At 37.0% G+C, this 18,048-nt stretch overlaps 2 protein-coding genes across 2 annotated transcripts in view; one reads left to right on the top strand and one right to left on the bottom strand.

Moving 5' to 3' along the window:
• Positions 1-10,777, top strand: part of CDC37L1 (cell division cycle 37 like 1, HSP90 cochaperone) — an 11,557-nt gene extending 780 nt beyond the window's left edge. The window contains exons 2-7 of the mRNA XM_085318368.1: positions 1,124-1,416; positions 2,185-2,275; positions 4,364-4,479; positions 4,826-4,948; positions 5,837-5,992; positions 6,788-10,777. Coding sequence (XP_085174494.1) covers positions 1,124-1,416; positions 2,185-2,275; positions 4,364-4,479; positions 4,826-4,948; positions 5,837-5,992; positions 6,788-6,889 — 881 coding nt within the window. The 3' untranslated portion in view covers positions 6,890-10,777. The remainder of the gene's footprint in view (positions 1-1,123; positions 1,417-2,184; positions 2,276-4,363; positions 4,480-4,825; positions 4,949-5,836; positions 5,993-6,787) is intronic.
• Positions 10,003-17,477, bottom strand: AK3 (adenylate kinase 3). Its single transcript, XM_085318370.1, has 4 exons — positions 17,334-17,477; positions 14,226-14,398; positions 11,725-11,843; positions 10,003-10,380 (listed from the first exon to the last, which is right to left on the bottom strand). Exons 1-4 carry the CDS (start codon positions 17,392-17,394, stop codon positions 10,257-10,259), a joined length of 477 nt encoding a protein of 158 aa, XP_085174496.1. The 5' UTR covers positions 17,395-17,477; the 3' UTR covers positions 10,003-10,256.
• Positions 17,478-18,048: the final 571 nt, after the last annotated feature.

The raw sequence follows: 18,048 nt of genomic DNA, 5'->3' as shown, positions 1-18,048 counted from the left end.
CGCTGCCGCCACCGCGGGTGTCGGTTTGGCGTGCGGAGCGGGTCGGGCGGGGGCTCGGCCGCGGGCCTGGCGCGAGCGCCCGGGCGGCGGCGCGTGTCCGTCGTGTGCTTCTGCGTGGGTCGGGGCGAGCCAGCTGCAAAGTGCGCTGCAAAGCGTTAAGAAAGCGGTGTTTTCTTTTTGCCTTACTTCTCGGASCAAGCAGCACATTCTCATCCTGTCAAAAATACTTGCTATAATGCCGAGAGGTCTAGCATGAGAGGTTTGATTTATCTGTATTAAAAGTTTCCTCCATGCAAGGTTTCCCAACTTTTGCTGTCCTTCGTGTCCCTCTGCCAGAGGTTATCGGCATGGCAAATTTCAAAATACAGCACTGAGGTGCTGAGGATCTAATGCATATGTATGGCTTTCCTCTATTCTTGCTGGGAAGACAGGGCACATGCTTCAGAGTTGCTTTTTTTTTTTTTTCTTTTTTTTCCTTTCTTTTTTCCTTTCCCTAAGAACTGACTATGACTTCCCAGCATACATCTGCAGGCAATATAAGCGCTTGTGGCTTAGCTGTCACTTTAATTCCCAGCTGTTSGTGGTGACCTCCTCAAAAGGACAAAAAAAGTCGAAGAAAAGAGTGTATGCTTACGCTGGGCCTCAGCTTCTTCATAGCTTAAATTCCACTCACACTGTCAGTTGAAGATGGTGGCTATGCATTGACATAATGCTAATCCATACAGGAATGCAGGCAGAGTAGTTGTTACTGTACTGCTATGATTTGGTGTCATAAAACTTTTTTCACTGATACAGAAGATATATTCAGGAATACCCTCATAGGTGGCTGTTATTAGCATTGTGACCCAAAGATAGCCAGCTGTGAGTTTGGGAGTTTTTTCATCTATATTAAAAATATTTCTACAGTGTAGGGACCATGATTTTGCAAATACACTTCTACAAACTTAAAATAAAGTAAAAATCTTTTTAAAAAAAATCAGCTGTACAATGCCATGCTTAATCAGTAGTGAATATCATATAACTGCTAATGTGCCTTCCAGATCAACCTTATCTTGAGTTAAACCTATTTGCTCCTATGCAATTTATAAACTTTCAGTTTTTCCTCCATAATAACGTGTTTTGCTTTCCTCACAGACATATAGCCAAGGTATTGAATTAGCCTGCCAGAAAGAAAAAGAATTTGTGAAGCACTCTGTAGAATGCACATGGAATCTAGCAGAAGCCCAGCAAAAACTCGGCAGTTTAGCACTGCATAATTCTGAATCTGTGGATCAGGAATATGCCCAAGCAAAGACTGAAGTTTCAGAGTTGAGGTGGAGAGAAGAAGAGTGGAGAAGAAAAGAAGAAGCACTAAACGAGAGGGAAGGACAGAATCTATGGAACACAGATCCAGTTAGTAAGGAGGTATTTAATAAGGTATGACCCATATCAGTAGGCAAGAAAACAAGTATTAGCCTGATTCTTCATTTCACTTGTTTAATAGTCTTGAATGTCTTCTGTGTCTGTTACAGTGCTTAATCACAGGGCTGTGTTAAATGGGTATTTTTCCTTTGATCCCTGAATGGGAGCAAGCTGCATTATTATTACAAACCTGGATGACATTTTTTTACTTTAAGTGAGGATCAGAACTTCCATTGGTTCTGTATAGCAACTGTTGCCAAAGCAATGCTGAACAATGGTTTCTTCACGTAACCACTGTATGTTTCAATGGTGCCAGATTCTCAAACATGAAACAGACATACAGTTTGCCTCTAATAAGATGTATTATAGCAGTCAGGTTATTTAGCACAAATTCTCTTCTGAGTAGAATCTGAGCTTTGTTTTTGGTTTCATTTGAATTTGAGCAGTTAGCACATCTTTACTCTTAATTCACTGATATAGCTGCATCAAGGCTGCCTTGTGGATAGTATTCATTGTTCACAGATCAGTATGTTCATACTTGAAGACAAAACTGTCAGTGTTTCTTCCTCCTTAGAGTATAATAAGAGTTTTTAACTCTATTATCAGCTAATATACCTTTTAGAAAAAAAGAAGGGGGGGGGGGAAATTGGTCAGGTATATGATATGATCCTAAACTTAGAACCCTGCTCTTTTAAATAATAATGTAATAAACATAATACTCCTTTATAGCAAAAAAGATATGTCTATAGAATCTGTAATAGTTATAAATTTTATCTTCCTTAGAGTTTTATTAATCAAAAAAGAAAAGAAATAGAAGATGAAGATGCATCTGAATCATTTATGCAGAAACATGAACAAAAGATTAAACATTTTGGTGAGTATGCTCCTTCCAATGCTTTACAGTTTAATATTCTACAGAATTTGTGTAGATTTTCTCCAAATTATTATATGGAATTAACGCTAGCAAATTAAATATCTGGCCATCAGACTGTCCAGTTTCTATTTTATCATATCAGKACATACACTCCTTTTAAAGTGAAACAAGGAATAAGCTACAGAAACTTGTTAGTTCTTATGATCCATAAGAACTTAAATAGTCTTCTAAAATAATGTTAAATAAGTATAACTCCTGAAAACTAAAGTTCTGGCAATTTTTTCTGTTGTTCAGTGGGAAAGGGCAAACACATCTATGAAAATAGAAGTTCTGTGTATAAAAGTGCTTGGGATTGTCTGTGGCTGTCTCCTAATATATATTTTTCTGGTAAATATTAAGCTATAAGGGGAATGACTGATTAAAGGTAAAAGTTTATAAGCAATTATTAAGAGTATGCATGCATAAAACTGCATTTCTTAAAATTACATTTAACTATCCACTAGGTGTCACTTTAGCTGTAGCAGTCAAAACAAATTGAGCAAAACTTTGATCTTGTAAAAGAATCTGAAATTTTGATGGTTCTGTTAAGTGCTTTCCATTCTTGTTTAGAAAAGTGGTTCCAGTCAATGATGTAGTATAGCCATGTTAGGAATTCCAGAGCAATTGAGAACAGGACTGGCCTGACAAAAGTTCCCTGTATGACCACTTTTTAGTAAGCTATTTAGCTTCTAGGTATCTTAAACTATTTTAAAGAAAATGTTTCTGACCCTGGAGGCTAAAAGCAAGCCTTGCAAATACCAAGTGAGGCACATCGCTGTCAGAGCACACAAACGGCAGTGACAGGCACAAGTTCCCTCTGATGTCTTAACTGTGAAGTGTAATAATGGTGTAATCAGAAGACATCTGTGTTGTGCATTTCAGCTGAAAAATTGGGCTTTCTTATTGGGCTTCAAGGCTAAGAATTGGGCAAAATTGCCTTGCTGTCTAAATTGAGATAAAATTGTTAAAGAAGTGACCCTGTTACAGGATTTTTTTTTCCCCATTACCTCTGAAATTCAAAGCCATGTTGTTGTTTTACCACCATCATAAAAAGAACCAAACAGTAACAATCTTAATGTCTGCTGCCAAGGGATGGCGTAGACTTTGTTAGCCATAGAGCCTGACTTCCCTTTCTGGATCCTACTCTGGCTTTCAAGCACTCGTGCAGAGAGTCTTTAACAAAACAGCCGAAAGAAATACTAGCCAGTGCTTTCTCTTTAGGTATTTGTTTGCTAGAATTAAGATTAGCTTAGGTCACTAGCACTGAATTATCTTTATCCTGGTTATAATTATATGCTGATAGAAGAGCAAAGCTGTGTATCTGGTACTTGTTGATAATAAATGAATTAACTGTTCTAATATACCTGTGAACATCAGTGATACCTGAAGGATCATTTTAAAAAGTGTCTGTCTGAATATTGCATTCTGATTTTTAACCTTCAGCTCTTTACATGAAGGTAGCTTCTTGCTATCCAAATTCAGTTTTCTGTTTAACTTTCAAATACTGGTGTGGCTTTGCTCTTCTGACCTGAAATTAGTTCTGTAACAGCATTCAAACTTCCTAAAAACTCACCAAGCCATTTACCTTTAGAAGTGCTTTATTTTCCAACTAATTACACACTCTTTTCTTCATGCTTTTTTTGTAAGCTGTTAGTGGTTTTGTTCTTGTCAGAATCACTGAATGTAAATTTCTACCTATTAATTTTGTGAACTATTTGATAGTATAACTAATAAAGAGTTCTCATGCACAAAGTGTTATAGGCATTTAAAAAAGAACTTAATTTCAACACTACTACAGATGCATTAAAATACAGTTAACTGTTACTATTAAGATTTACCTTTAATATCTTTAAAATCTGAGTATGCCTTCTGGAAGTGTTCTTTTGGTGTTTGTTGGAGGTCTAAATAAAAACTAAAATAAATTTCATGCTGTTATGCTCAGGCTAGTGGATTTGGAAGGTGATTCTGTGACAGTTTATTAGAGCAAATGACTGCTGTATTAAATCACTTAGATTAAGATATTCAAAATGGATATGTTTCTCTTACTAGGTATGCTGAGCAGATGGGATGATAGTCAAAGATTTTTATCTGACCACCCATATCTTGTATGTCAAGAAACATCTAAATATCTCATGTTATGGTGTTTTCATCTAGAAGCTGAACAGGTACAAAGATGATTGAAAATATACAGCATGCATATTGATTGAAATACAGTTACTGAAAATATACAGCATATATACTTGCAAATCACGTTGGCCAGCTTTTTTGTAGTGCTGTTTAACTAGTCTTGCTGTCCTTTTAGTTATCTTGTTAACTTAGTGAAGAAAACCTAACCTCCATACTGCATTGCTGCATTAGGACTAATCCCAGCTAATAACTGTCCTTTTACTTCTGTGAGCATCAGTGCTTACCTCTTCAGGAACCAAATAAAAGGAAGTTATGCTGAATTTTAGATCTATAGTTATTGGAGATACTTTAATCTCTCTAATGTCTCTTTTCTTTCCTTCTCAGAAAAGAGCTCTGATGGAACAAGTAGCACACCAAGCAGTTGTAATGCAATTTATTATAGAAATTGCCAGAAGTTGTAATATAGATCCAAGAGGCTGTTTTCGCCTTTTTTTCCAAAAAGCCAAAGTAAGTAATTTTCTGCAACATGGAAGAAACTCATGATTCTGGGGAAGGATCAGTGTTTAAAAGAGGTTTACTCCTTCCAATAACAGGCTACATATTTTACAGATCAACTCAGGCTTATGGGGAAGTGTTTTATTAGCAGTACTTTCTCTAGAAAGAATATTTTGCGTAATTCCAATCCTGAAAATGGATGTTCAGTGGATTTTGTTTATCCCARCAGTAAGGCAAAACATAGCAAGGCAGCAACAAGCATCTTACGGAGATGTAATACCTGAATGGCAGCAGAAAACATGGATTGGTTTAAGGACTGTTCTGGCTAATTAGACACTGTTTTCACAGTTGACCTATGTGTTTCATCCACAGTGAGGACCCAAAATATTGTCCCTTTCTTGATACTCAACAGGGCAATCCAGGGTTGTGTGGCAGAAGTGTGGGAAGACTGAAACTGTGGTTTGCTCTAGACTGCAGTCAGTTATTCAAGACACTGACAGGCCTTAATACTGCCTAAAGGAGTTCTGTTAACTTGGGAATCAAGTTGTGCTTTGCTTTTGAACAGAGGGCTACAATAAGCACCTGTTCTTCTGTGGGTACTGGCCCTTCAGTTGGAATAAAGAAATAGCTAAAATTAGATGCATTGTTTACATGTCCTCAGATGAATGAATGACTTTGTTTCACATATAAATGCTATAAACTGTCTTTAAAAGAAATTTGACTTGAATTTTCCATTTAAGCTAACATTATTGTTGAATTGCTCAAAATATTATCCCTCATAGAGTACAATATGCATTATGAAATGATTTTTTTTGCAGAGTGTGTGTGCTTACAACTCAAAAGTCAGTGTGGCTGAAGTGAAAATATTTTCTTTTTTTTCTTTTTTTTTCCCCTTGGCAGACAGGAGAAGGCTATTTTCAGGCATTTAAAAGTGAACTTGAAGCATTCAAAACAAGAGTGAGAATCTGGTCACAATCACACGGCTTCCAAGCTATGTTACTACAAGATCCCAGTGTCTGTCCTGGTTTAGTAGGAGAGCTCACATCTTTGTCACAGGTAGGCTTAGTGTTTCCCAAAATTAATTTAATTAAAGTAGGGTTAGGGTCTGCTTTGGAGATCTCTTATCTTCTGAAGTTTAAAGAAGATTTTTTTCCTAGAACTGCTGCTGCTCAGGATATAATGTGTGGTATGAAAGGCAGATAATCGCGTGCTTTCTGCTTCCTGGAATTCAGAAAGCATCAGTGTAAGATCAAAAGCATATGTTGGTTCAGTGTCCTTGCATGCTTTAAATGCTTTAGAAAAACACTGCATTGTAAAGCAGATCAGATGCTAGAATTGTATACATCCTCTTTATCACAAGCAGTGAAATGAGCTTTCAGTCTGAAATGACTAAGCCAATTCATAGAATCCTACAGGTAGGTCAAGTCCAAGGAAAATCTTCTGTTATGCTAAAAGGAAATTGAGGGTATTTGGATTTTTTGCTTCAGTATTAGTGATGGTCACATCTTTGACTGAAGGAGCAAGTTTTAAGACTGTTATAAATTGGATGTTAGGGAAGGAGTCACAGTTGAAACTACTTACTTGAAAGAATTTGGTTACGGTACCTTTTAAGTAAGTGTAGAGTACTTGGGTCTCTTCATTTGTATCAATCTACAAACTATGCCAGATTAAATTTAAGAAGTTTGTTGACAATGTGATAATACAGAGTGATGAATTTTTAATAATTTATTTTCTTACTGTTGCACATTTATCTCATCTTGAGAAGGATAATATGAAAAGCCTAACTTAAACCAAAAATCTCTTACTCCATATATGGAATTATATAATCTGTCAATTTTTCATCTGTTGCAGAATGCAGGTGGTCTACAAGATCCCATAAATACAAATGTCTGCAGTTTAAACTCTGTGATACAAAGAGAAGAGGAAGAATCCAAAATGATGGACACAGTATAGTACTGTTAAGACTGAGGCCAAGTACTCTTTCTTCTTTTTTAAAAAAAAAACAAAGAAAAGAACATGGCTATTTTCTTGACATTATTTTTCTGGGTACTGCACTTTATTTTTTGGTGTCTTTTTTTTCGTTTGTTTGTTTGTGGAGGGGATTTTGAAGGGTAGATAATCCAGAAACACTTGTAATATTGTTTGAAAATGTGCTGCTAGGTTTTTGGTTGTTCTTGAAGAGCAGGGTTCTCATATTGCCGAATGTGAAACTTGATGTGTTTTCTGCTATTAACCTTGCCTTTCATGACTTTAGAAATCAAAGTATGAAAAAGAAAAATCTGCACAAATACAATGTTTACAAGAAGTGGTAGATTCTTGGTAGAATCTGCTATTGTCTTATTACAGATGTGGACATGTCTTACTCTATGAATATTGGAGATCACAACTGTATTCATGCTACCTTGCTGACATTATAAGCTCTCAAATCTGGTTATCACTAATAGCAATAAATCAGTATCTGGTATCAGTATTTCAGATCTAGATGGATTAGATTAAAACACTGGCTTTCTACCTCTACTAAGGGGATTTAAATGTTACATTGTGCTTTCATTAAAAAAAAAAAAAGTTTTTGTCCTATAATGCAAGTAACACTTGTCTGTTTATGAGCACTTTTATGATGTTTTGTTATTTCTAAAATGAACTTCAGACTCTTTTTAAACCAAATTCCATCATAGGGAGAAGTACTTGATGAAAGGGACAAAGGGGACAAAGGGAACTTGAGTTAGAAGGCTTAGGAAAACACTTCACTTGCAACAAAAGCTTTGTCACACGTAGGATTGTCCTACAGGATTTGAGAGGTATTTCATATGCTTCTAAAGCTGGTTTGTGAAGTTGCCAGCTCAAGTACTGAAAAAGTGAAACATCTTTAAAAGCATTCTGGTTTAGGAGCCCAAAGAACACATACTGTTTCCAGAGGAAGCCTTCCACAAACTTCTGCAATCCAAAATGCCACCACACTTTTCTAACTTGCTACTCTTACAGCAATTCTGTCTATAAAATGTATACTGCAGCTAGAGTATTTCAGTGAAGAGAGTTTGTATCTCAGTGGAATGGATATACCCTTTTGGTCCTTTACTGTAGTGCTCTGATTGTGGGCAAGGTCTGGAATGTATCTATATATATTTCAGTAGTTTAGTGACTAACACAGCCTACTTGCAGTTGCTGAGTCAGACAAAAGCTATGCTCAGCTCCAGCTATTTTCAGCTGTGGACTATACTTGTGATATAACAAAGTCTTAAGTCTGCAGTATATGCCACCGTAAGTATTAGTACAAATCCAGCAGCAGAAATAGGGGCTGCAAATCTGCTGGTGGAAGTGCCTTTTCTTATTCCTGGTGCCTTTGTTCTCTAGCAGTTCTGATGCAAACTGTGGATAAAGGAAAGGCTGCAGCTCTGTCAGCTGCAGGTAACTGGCTTAGTAGTAAAGTGTAGTTTAAGTAGGTTAAACAGACACACCAGAGAGGAAAATTAAAAATTGCACATTCCTTAATAATTAGTTATTCCTTAATAATTAATTATTACAGGAAACTAATAATGTAATGTTGTTCTTCAGCTGCATTTCTCCTGTAAGTACAAGGGTAATCAGATCCTTATAGCACAGTGACTCACAAATACTGCCACTGTTACCAGTGCAGTCATGTTGATCTATCAGCTCCTGATCTACTCAAAGTTATTTTTGATGTTTAAGGATCTAGAATTGAAAAATGAAATCATACAACTTCCCTCCACTTCCCTGGGCTGGCAACAAAACAAGCACAGCTGCCTTTTCTGGAAATCAAAAGGCATAAATAGAAGTAAGCAGTACATAAGGGTTTCACACTGGAATGTGGTAGCTAATGGTTTCTAACCTTGACTTTTTGAACTAAGTGTACTTCTAAACTCACTCCATCTAGAGCCCTAATATGGACGTTACTGAAGATGAAAATACAGGTGGTCATTAACAAAGTTTTTGACATTTTTTCCGTAAAGCGTTAAGTACAATTGCTTGAACTAGTAAGTGCTGCCTGTAATTGTTCATTCATAGTAATGGAAAAGCTTTACATGTTCTGTATCATCCATCAGATTGTGGCTTAATAGTGATAGTGATAACATGATTAAAAATCTGTATATCAGCACCACAGGTATGTGCAGCTGTTTTTAGATAAGTCAGTGCAAGAGGCGATTAAGACTTGAATTAGCAAAAAGAGGCAGATACCTCAGGCATTACATAGATGCAGTTGTTTTGTGCTCAAATTTTGCTGACCTTTCTTGAAACTCTTCAATTTTATGAACCTAAAAAAGGGCTAGGGCATTTACTGAAAATAGTAGCCTAAGTGTTTAGACTGTTAAATATAGCCAGTGTAGACTTGTGATTCCAATTATACAGTGACTATATAGGTATGAGAGTTAGTACAAGTTCAGTGTACCATGAACTCATGAAAACAAAAACAAATGCTACAGTGAAACTTCCTGTAGCAGTATGTCAAACCAACTAATTTGACTACTGGAAATCCTGACACTGGTATCAATGAACAGTTGTTTTTTCAAAAGTATTGGAAAAGACAGTGGTTTGTATAAACCAACTTTTGTTGCATGTGTTGTATCAGTCAAGATTGTGTAATCTAGAAAGTCTGCAACTAGTCAATCTCTTCAGTGTTTGCTCTCTTCCTACTAAGAAGTCTTACACAGCTGCATACAGACAGAGGATTTACCAGATATGTTACTCATCTTTGAATCTTCTGTTTCTCACACCTGCAAGATAGCTACACCAATCATCTAAGCAGATGTCACAGGTAACTTACACCCAGCAGAATCAACTAACTGATACATGTGTAAGCAAAGCTGAAGAAGGTGACTGTTCTTCCTGTCAGCCTGTATCTGTGCTAGTTCTTGTCTGGAACAGCTTTCTGCAGAATAGCATTCCTCATATGTTCTGGCTGGCCTAAGTAATCATGCATTTAAGAAACCTGACTCCATGTGCTTATCGCTGCTTCATACAGTAATTCAAGAATGACTAAGTCAAAGTGCTGTGTAGTTAGGCTATATTCAGAGGTGTTCTACACCATTCAAAATATGCAGTCACATGTATTTTCTGATTAAGACAGACACAAGAGAAGCTGCTTTATTTAAAGTATATTATAAAAATTAGGCATCTTTATATATAAAGTACAGAATTAGAAGTGGGGATCACCAACTTAAAGTGTTATCACCATGTAAGTTGAGGACAATATTAGATTTTAATTATTGATCAGTCTGGTACACTACTTAGTGAAACCCTTGATTGCTGAATCTCATTTAATCAAGTCTGTGCTACAATAGATGAGCAGAAGTTAAACCTCATTTCACCTGGGGGTGGCAGTGTCTTTCTGGCTTACATCTGGCAGCTTGGTGTGGAGGAAAGCATAGATATGTGGCCAGATCTTATTGGTTTCAGTTCCAGAGAAGGATTTCAACAACCCTTTTTCCCTATGGAAGAGAAAGAAAAAAAATAAATTACAGAAGTCTATTCCCTCTAGTCTATTCTATCTGTTCCCCCCAGGTTTCCACCTCATTTTTTAAGGTTGCCCTAGGCAGATGGTATAATGTATGCTGGTATAAATGTAGTTTAGATCTAATCACTGTTACAACATGGGGAACTCAAACTGGGCACCTATTACTCTGTTTATCATATGGTGAGCTAGAGGCCACATTAGTTCAGGAAACTAACTTAATAACAAACTATAAAGAGTAAATGTAAGAAGAGGCAATTCAGTTGTATAGGACATGCTATAAATTCAAATAACTGAACAACCCAGATACTGTGAAGTTGTTACATGCTATGGATAAAGGAAATAAAAAGGTGCATCAAAACAAGTGAAACAGACCCAATCAAGTTGTTTTGAATTTGTTCTAGTAGCTAAGTTTATCTGTACAATACACTATCATCAGTAATAATAGTTTAAGCTCATGTCTCACTAGGAGGCTTAGCAGCATTTTTACTTCAGAAAGCTACTGAAGTCGGGAAAGTCACTGACAGCTCTTTCTCTAAAACTTGACCACCTCAAAGATGGAGAGTCTAGTCTTCTGCTCAACAAGTTGAACAGGTCTGTTAGAATATAATGAACAGTGGTGGCTTTGAAAACAAAGAAGAAAATCACTTCAAGATGCTGCAAAAAAACCAATCTCTGATCTGTTTGTTTGGGTTGGGATAAGCTTCTTCAGACTTCTGTATCTACTATCCACATATTATCCGTGTGTTATTTAGGCAGCAGGCCAGCTTTAACATTAAAATGGAGTTTGTACAAAATATTGTTTTCTTCAAGGACTCACAATTTGTTTCCTTCCACAGTGCAATTAGCAATGCTCTTTTATAGCCAGCTAGCTGTGCATAGTACAATCCTGTTTTTTAAACAGCCATTTTGGAAGTCGCACTAACAGTTTTTCTGTGTATGTCACTTTCTGGCCCAGTGTCCGTTAGGAGGGCTTCTGCTTATACATCCAGGAAGAGAATATAATGTCAAAAGTTTCCAAAAAACGAACTGTGGCTGTTGCTCAAATCACGTACAATATATTGAATATTGCACAGCACTCTTTGTAAAGCTTCATATGGCTGCAATGAATGGCTCCGTTGCTTATCGGCTCCTTGAAGAGGTTTTATGCAACTGAACAATGGGGAACTTACTCAATCCACTGTTTATATTTCTTACTGAGCTAATGATATATGTATGGCTATTTATATCATGTTCATTGTTGTAATACCTCCTCAACTGAAAAAAAGGTTTGTTCCTTGCTACGCTAACACAGAAAGTAGTATGGTATTTTACTACTTACCGATAATACTCTAGAACAGGTTTTGTTTGCGCATCATAAGCCTGGAGTCTCTTGGTAACAGTCTCTGGCCTATCATCATCACGCTGAACAAGTGGCTCTCCAGTAATGTCATCAATACCCTAATTATGGTTAAAAGCAAACAATGATTTATATTTCCATGTATGTTTTCAGTTACATTCTATTTAAATTACAATCAGTTTCCAATTAGTGAAGAAATAAATTTCTGTTTAGGAAGAGAAAGACTACAATAAATATCTGTAACATTAGATGTTGATTTTAAAGTCCTTCAGTTAGAAATATTTTCTCAATACTGGCTTTGAACATGACATTATAGTAATACAGTAATTTCACTAATTTGTGCACCAGAACATTTGTTGAATTTTGGAAACTTTCATATATGTAGGGAAGATTGTTGAAAATTGTTCCAGTGAGTTCATGCATATGGGCAAGGAAGCAAGAAACCTTTAACAACACTGGAATAGGGAAAGGAGTTTTAAAGGCCATTTGATTTTTAAGTCATGCTTTGGAAGAGTTATCATTTATTAACAGCTGTACAATAAATGGCCTAAATGTCCATAGAATTTTCTGCGGGACTGAGTAAACAGAGGTAGGGAGCTAATATGCCAGTAATGGCAATACCTACTTCATTAAACACTCCACTTGCAACTTCTCAGGAGTGCTTTAAGAGATTATTGAGCATGTAAGTCTTGAAGTAGCCATAGCCTATGCGTTTTTTTTTTTTACTGCTGGCACAGACACTGGGACTTGATGAAGTGGCATAAAATATTGCTCCTATTTAGGAGCATTAAGTCACTGTGCATCAAAGCACAAAATGTGGCCCACCAGAGACAAAAGGGATTCTTTGCTCCTTCATACAGACTAATTAAAACTGCAAGAACTTCGAGTTTTCCTAAAGACAATCTTAACCTGACATTTTTAGTGGAAGCGTTAGTGATCTTGCAAGTACAAGCTCAATTAAACGATAAAAATGTCCTTCTGCCTGCATTCTGGCAGTCAGTTTCAGAAAAATCAATAACTATCATTTTCAGTAAGTTCATCTATTCATGAAGGTGTGCAGAATATTCCAGGACATCTGTATTGTATTCGAGATGCATGTATATGATCAGACTTGCCTTGTTTACAGAACAGATTGCCTGTACAGATGCCAGAAGGAAACTTAAACGTTTTAAATCAATCAATACATATAGGGAAAACACTATTTTAAGGATTGTGCCTTTAGCTTTGTATTAATTCTAAAGGCATAATCTTTTCAGTTTCACTGCGAAGGTAAGCAATTAAGGTTTGTGCAGGTCTACTAGATAAAGACAACTGCATTTCAGCTGTTCAGCTCCAGTTCATGAATTCAAGATTTACTTGAATACTGCAAACTGCTTTAATATGTTGTGACATGTGTGCTAATTAGTGAAAGGTAATGCGAAGTGCTCCTTACCGAAAGCTGCTATAGCTGAAACTCAGTCTTTAAGGTATTTGATAATTCTCTGATGCTGCTTGCTTGTTATCCTCCTCCATTAAAAATAACCCTGACTCAAATGTCATGTTTTAAACTATACCTAAGCTATATGTACAGTGTGCTTCCAGTTGCTCACTTCCAGTGCTTACCTATTATTTTAGCTGGCCTCTTATCCTGCAACACTGAAATCACAAAACTTGTTTCAGGTAAGCTCCTCAAAACTTCTTCAGCTGAGCGAGCTTGCTATGCTTCTGATGTAACTTAACAGAGCTTCCAAGTGAAAATGTGATGACACAACAGGTAAGTTACGAAATACAACTTAAGCTGAGTTCTACTAAGGCTAATCCAAGTTAAAAAAAAAAAAAAAAAGGTAACAAGGTACAACTTTTATCTCTCTTAATACTGACTTCCTCTTTATGATGTCTAAAGCCAAAACCTTTTGTTTTGTTGAGAAGCTTCTCTGAGTGGCAAATTTCTGCATCCAATTGTGCAGTACAACAACTGCACAAATGGCCTACACTTGCAAATATCTGTCTTTGTAAGTGTTAATACAGGGAAAGCATTAAGTGGATTCTTCTGACTTAGAGTTGTTCACAACTCCATATGCTTCCTATAAAAGAATGAGTCCTGTGGAGGAAGGAGAAGGAAACCACATTTTAGTCTGTGGGGCTGCAGTGGTAGAACAGGCTAAGAACTGGCCAGGCTCATATGCCAGTGTGCCAGATTGGGAAAGCCTTCCAGATCAGTTAACAAAAGCTTACAAAGCAATCAGTGGAGCTGGCACTGTGGTGGTTCATTCTGCAGAGGAGCAGCTAGTTGCCCATCAGCTAGAGGTCCTACAAGGGCACTATGACACCAGGAGAGAAAGCGTGTTTCCAAGGCAGTTTTTGCACTCTTAAGAGATTAAATGAGCCACCTTCTTCTGAGCTAACATGTTTTGTAACAACCTATACAAACAACATTTTACTTCAGTTAACCAAACGCAATGCAATATTTCTTTACCACCAAGACCAACACCTGTATTGCTTACCAGGACTTTGGGAGGACTGAATTCAAGATTGTAGACTCTGCCACTAGCAGGATGGATCCAGCGTGCAGTGAGCCGGTACTTTATGGTCTCAAATGGCACATCCAGGTCAATCACAGTGTCTATTTGACACTGTTTATCCAGGGCTTCTGCCTGAGCAACCGTTCTAGGGAAACCTTTAAAAGAAAAGTAACTCCCATAAAAACCCAAAGGCAGAGTTACAGTAAAAAATGACTGGATTCAGTTTATGAGAGCAACTAGCGGTCAGGCAATTGAAAGTAAAAACTGCATTGCCATGTTGTAAAGGTTGAAGAGACATCATATTTTCAGGGCATTTTTTCAATGCCTCGCTGCACTCTAATTTGTTTATCTTCTCCCAGCTTCCATATTGTCATTTCACTTAACTACCTCCCCAAAAGTGTAAGAAATACAGGCAAAAAGACCTCACACTTGAATGTGGCAATACTAGTTAGCTATTCTGAATAAGAATACTGGGTACCTGTTTTGAACAATAAAAGCCAGAGGCAGTTCATTGTGAGAGATTTGAACAATCTAGAAACATCTGTGACAACTTATTTCCATCATTACGTAAAAGTCTGAATTAAGTATGTGACCGTAACAAAACCTGTCTTATTAACCTGTCTTATATTGTAGTAAACCCAGTGTATCTCTCAGGGGCAGTCCAGGATGAATTTTTCAAAAAAAAAAGTAGCATTAGAAAGAGCTGTAGAATATCTAGTGTATTGATCAATCTTGTAGGACAATGACAGTGAGAACACTCAGGCTGCACAGAAATGTCTTTCTAAACATACAAGACAACATGTTTTGCCCCACGAACTGTATGGTTCCAACGGAGTGCTTTTAAAGGCATATCTTGTTAGCAAATAAATCTAACGCAACTAAAGAAGGAAGAAAAAAAGAACAAGAAAATTAAGATCTTAATAAAGAATTTAAGATAATAATTGACCACAACAATTTTAACAGTCAAAGCTACCTCAGAACATCCTACTGCATGGTAAGTTACCTGGAAGTATTCTACCCACAAACCTCTTGCATAAAGCCTCAAACTCTTCAAACCTGAGGATTTTTATTGTACTATGCAAGTAAAGACTTCCATAAAGACAAGTTCTGATAGGTAAAAACTGAGGAAAGGCTCCCTTGCATAATACTGATGATTTCACCATCTGTTAAGGAACTAACAAAAATAGTCTTACAACAGAAGAAACAGTGAAGAAATAATTTAACATCTTAATGATATTATGTCCTGCTTAGCACATCCCACAAAGCACAGAGTTGATTCACAGAAGCCAAGTCCTTGCTTGTGTATTAAGTCACAAGCATCACAGTCATCAATGGCCTTCACCCTATTTCTCTTGTGTTCATATAATCCTGTGGAAGTGCTTCTAAATGCCAAAAGAAGGTAAGCCAAGACTTAAGCACTGCTGTTTTTTCTTACTTTTGACGGGCTATTTGGTCACCATACTCTTAAGTTATGAAGCTGAAAATGGGTTTGCTTTGAGACTTAATTAAGAAAAACTTTATCAACAAAAGAAAGTGTCCTCAGAGAAAGAAGTCATTGAAACTTATACCAGGCATTGCTGCATATAGTGTTTTCCTGATGCACAGAAAACTGCTTACAAGACTTGATGAATTATGAAGACTCCAGAAACACAAAGAAAAGTGCACTAATTATACAGCAAATAAATCTAAGCAGCTTCTATCTATCTGCATGACTCAGACTGCTATATTTGCTATGACTCTAGAAGACACCAAGCTATCTTTAATTAGTAGAAATGTATATTTTGCTAAAGTAAGCATACAAACAGCTTAGTAACTCCATCTAGTCTGATCCAGCTGACCTCAGCTGTTTGTGCAGAGTTGTGGTTATCAAACTGAAGATTTTTCTGGTTAACTTATTTCAACAGAGCAGTATTGTTTCTACAGAGCTGATCATGCCAGAGCTATCCCTAGCCTAATTCTCTGAGTTTCTGTGAATGTTGGTACAGAAATTTGTCTTCCAAAAGTGTACAGTCAGCATGTTAACATGCAGGAGAAACTGATTTCTTCTCTTACACTCTCCACACCATCCTCCTGTTCAAAGGACTATTAGTGTGCTCAGCTACACTGCTACACAACCAGCTCCACAAGATTAGAACTACACGTACTTAGGACTCAAAACTAAAGAGAAGCATCTGCAGCTCTTTGGTTTATGGATTAAATTTAATTGTGCTGTACACTAAAACCATAAAGCCTTTGTTCCAACTACTAAGAAAATAATAGAAGAAAAAGCACACAGATCGTTATACTACAATTATAACAAAGTGCAAAGGAACAGGGAACACACTGTATTTTTTGCTTCCTTTAAATAAAAAGCCTCACCAACAACCTTCTAGTTTTATCTAGTAAGACAGATTGTCACTAAGATCTGAAAACTTTCTCATCCAGCCTGGATACTAGTAGGGGCCGCTTATGTCCACTAAGACTGCGGCAGAGGCATTTTCTCTCTACTGTGAACTGCTGATGCAATTCCAGGACTATTCACTCCAAACAACATAGCCAAAAACAAGTAAAAAAGAGATCCTTCAGAACACTCAAATAATAATTTTTATTACTAGTTTATTGTACACTCCACTGTTGCAGGACCCCCTTTCCATACTTACCTTGACGCCACATACCTACTTTTCCAGTTATATAATTCAGCTCCATTCTTTTAAAGTGTTCTATTCTCCAAAGGCTTTGAAAAGAAAAGGCTTTAAAAAAAACTTTGCATAAGCAAAGCATAATTGCAAAAGCAATGCATATTTTGAAGGAAGTCTTTGTTCTCAAAGTGAGATGAAAGCATAAGAATTATCAGACTTGCTACTTTCAAAATTTTAGTGTTGTGTTCAACTACGTGTTTTCAATGTGGATTAAACATTGCTGTATCACTCTGAAGGCAGGATGCACAACCATGACTTTTACAGCCACAGGGGCACACTGAATGTTTCACAAGCTGGCAACAAATACTGCCCAGTTACCATGACTCCAGAACGGCTACAGGAGTGTGACGACCCCTAACTGACCAAAGCAGTCCAAGTTTTCTAGTGCAGATTTGCTGTCTCCCTAACTTACCGTCCAACAGCCAGTTGTATCGCTCTAGACCTTTGAGCTCACTCAGCACCAGTCGCGTCATGATATCATCCGGAATAAGCCGCCCTTGGTCAATGTAGGACTTGGCAAGGATTCCAACTTCTGTGAAAGTAAGAGAAGTCGCATTACAGTATCTATGACCTCCAGCAAGCCAAAAAAAAATGTTACAATGCTGCAAACAATTTGTTTAGATCAAGATGACACAAAATGGTAAAGTGATAAACCAGACAGACAGAATGCCACTCTCAGCAATTCAAAAACAGATGATCAGTCAGAACCTGATCTTGCAAATATTTTTCAGATTAACTTAATTGATTGGTAATTCTACTGGTGGCAACAAGGCAAGGCAATGAGCACACTTTCTTTATCCCTCACACCCTCCAAATAATTTTCCTGGCAACTATTTGAAATATGGGGTTCCAAAACTAGAAACAGGAGAGGCCATTAGGTAAGACTCTTTAAAAGACAAAACAGAATGATCCAAGTTCTTTAAGCTGTCAGCCTCAGATTTCCTGCTGAGAAAGTTTACATTCTCAGTAAAGTACGGTGGCTGGTTATCATCCTATGACTTTACTAGGAAATGAAATCCTTTTGGTATTTAGGAACGCAATACGCAGTGAGATACGCTTGCCAGAGAAGCATTTTTATGATTACTAGAATTACAAAAGGATGTTTATAAATGCTGTAAACTATTTAT

Source organism: Rhea americana, unplaced genomic scaffold (assembly GCF_003343005.1).
Source record: "Rhea americana isolate MKP2758 unplaced genomic scaffold, rheAme1 scaffold_530, whole genome shotgun sequence".
In the NCBI taxonomy this organism is placed as follows: Eukaryota; Metazoa; Chordata; class Aves; order Rheiformes; family Rheidae; genus Rhea; species Rhea americana.
Note: the sequence above shows the minus strand (reverse complement) of the source record. Positions and strands in the feature narration are given on the sequence as shown.

What these genes read in the sequence shown, in the direction of transcription:
- AK3 (XM_085318370.1), bottom strand. Translation starts at nt 17,394, where the DNA reads ATGACGCGACTGGTGCTGAGTGAGCTCAAAGGTCTAGAGCGATACAAC. An exon ending in ATACAACTGGCTGTTGGACG is followed by an intron (nt 14,399 to 17,333) that starts GTAAGTTAGGGA and finishes TTTCTTTTAAAG; the next exon opens with GTTTCCCTAGAACGGTTGCT. An exon ending in CCTGTTCTAGAGTATTATCG is followed by an intron (nt 10,381 to 11,724) that starts GTAAGTAGTAAA and finishes TCTCTTCCATAG; the next exon opens with GGAAAAAGGGTTGTTGAAAT.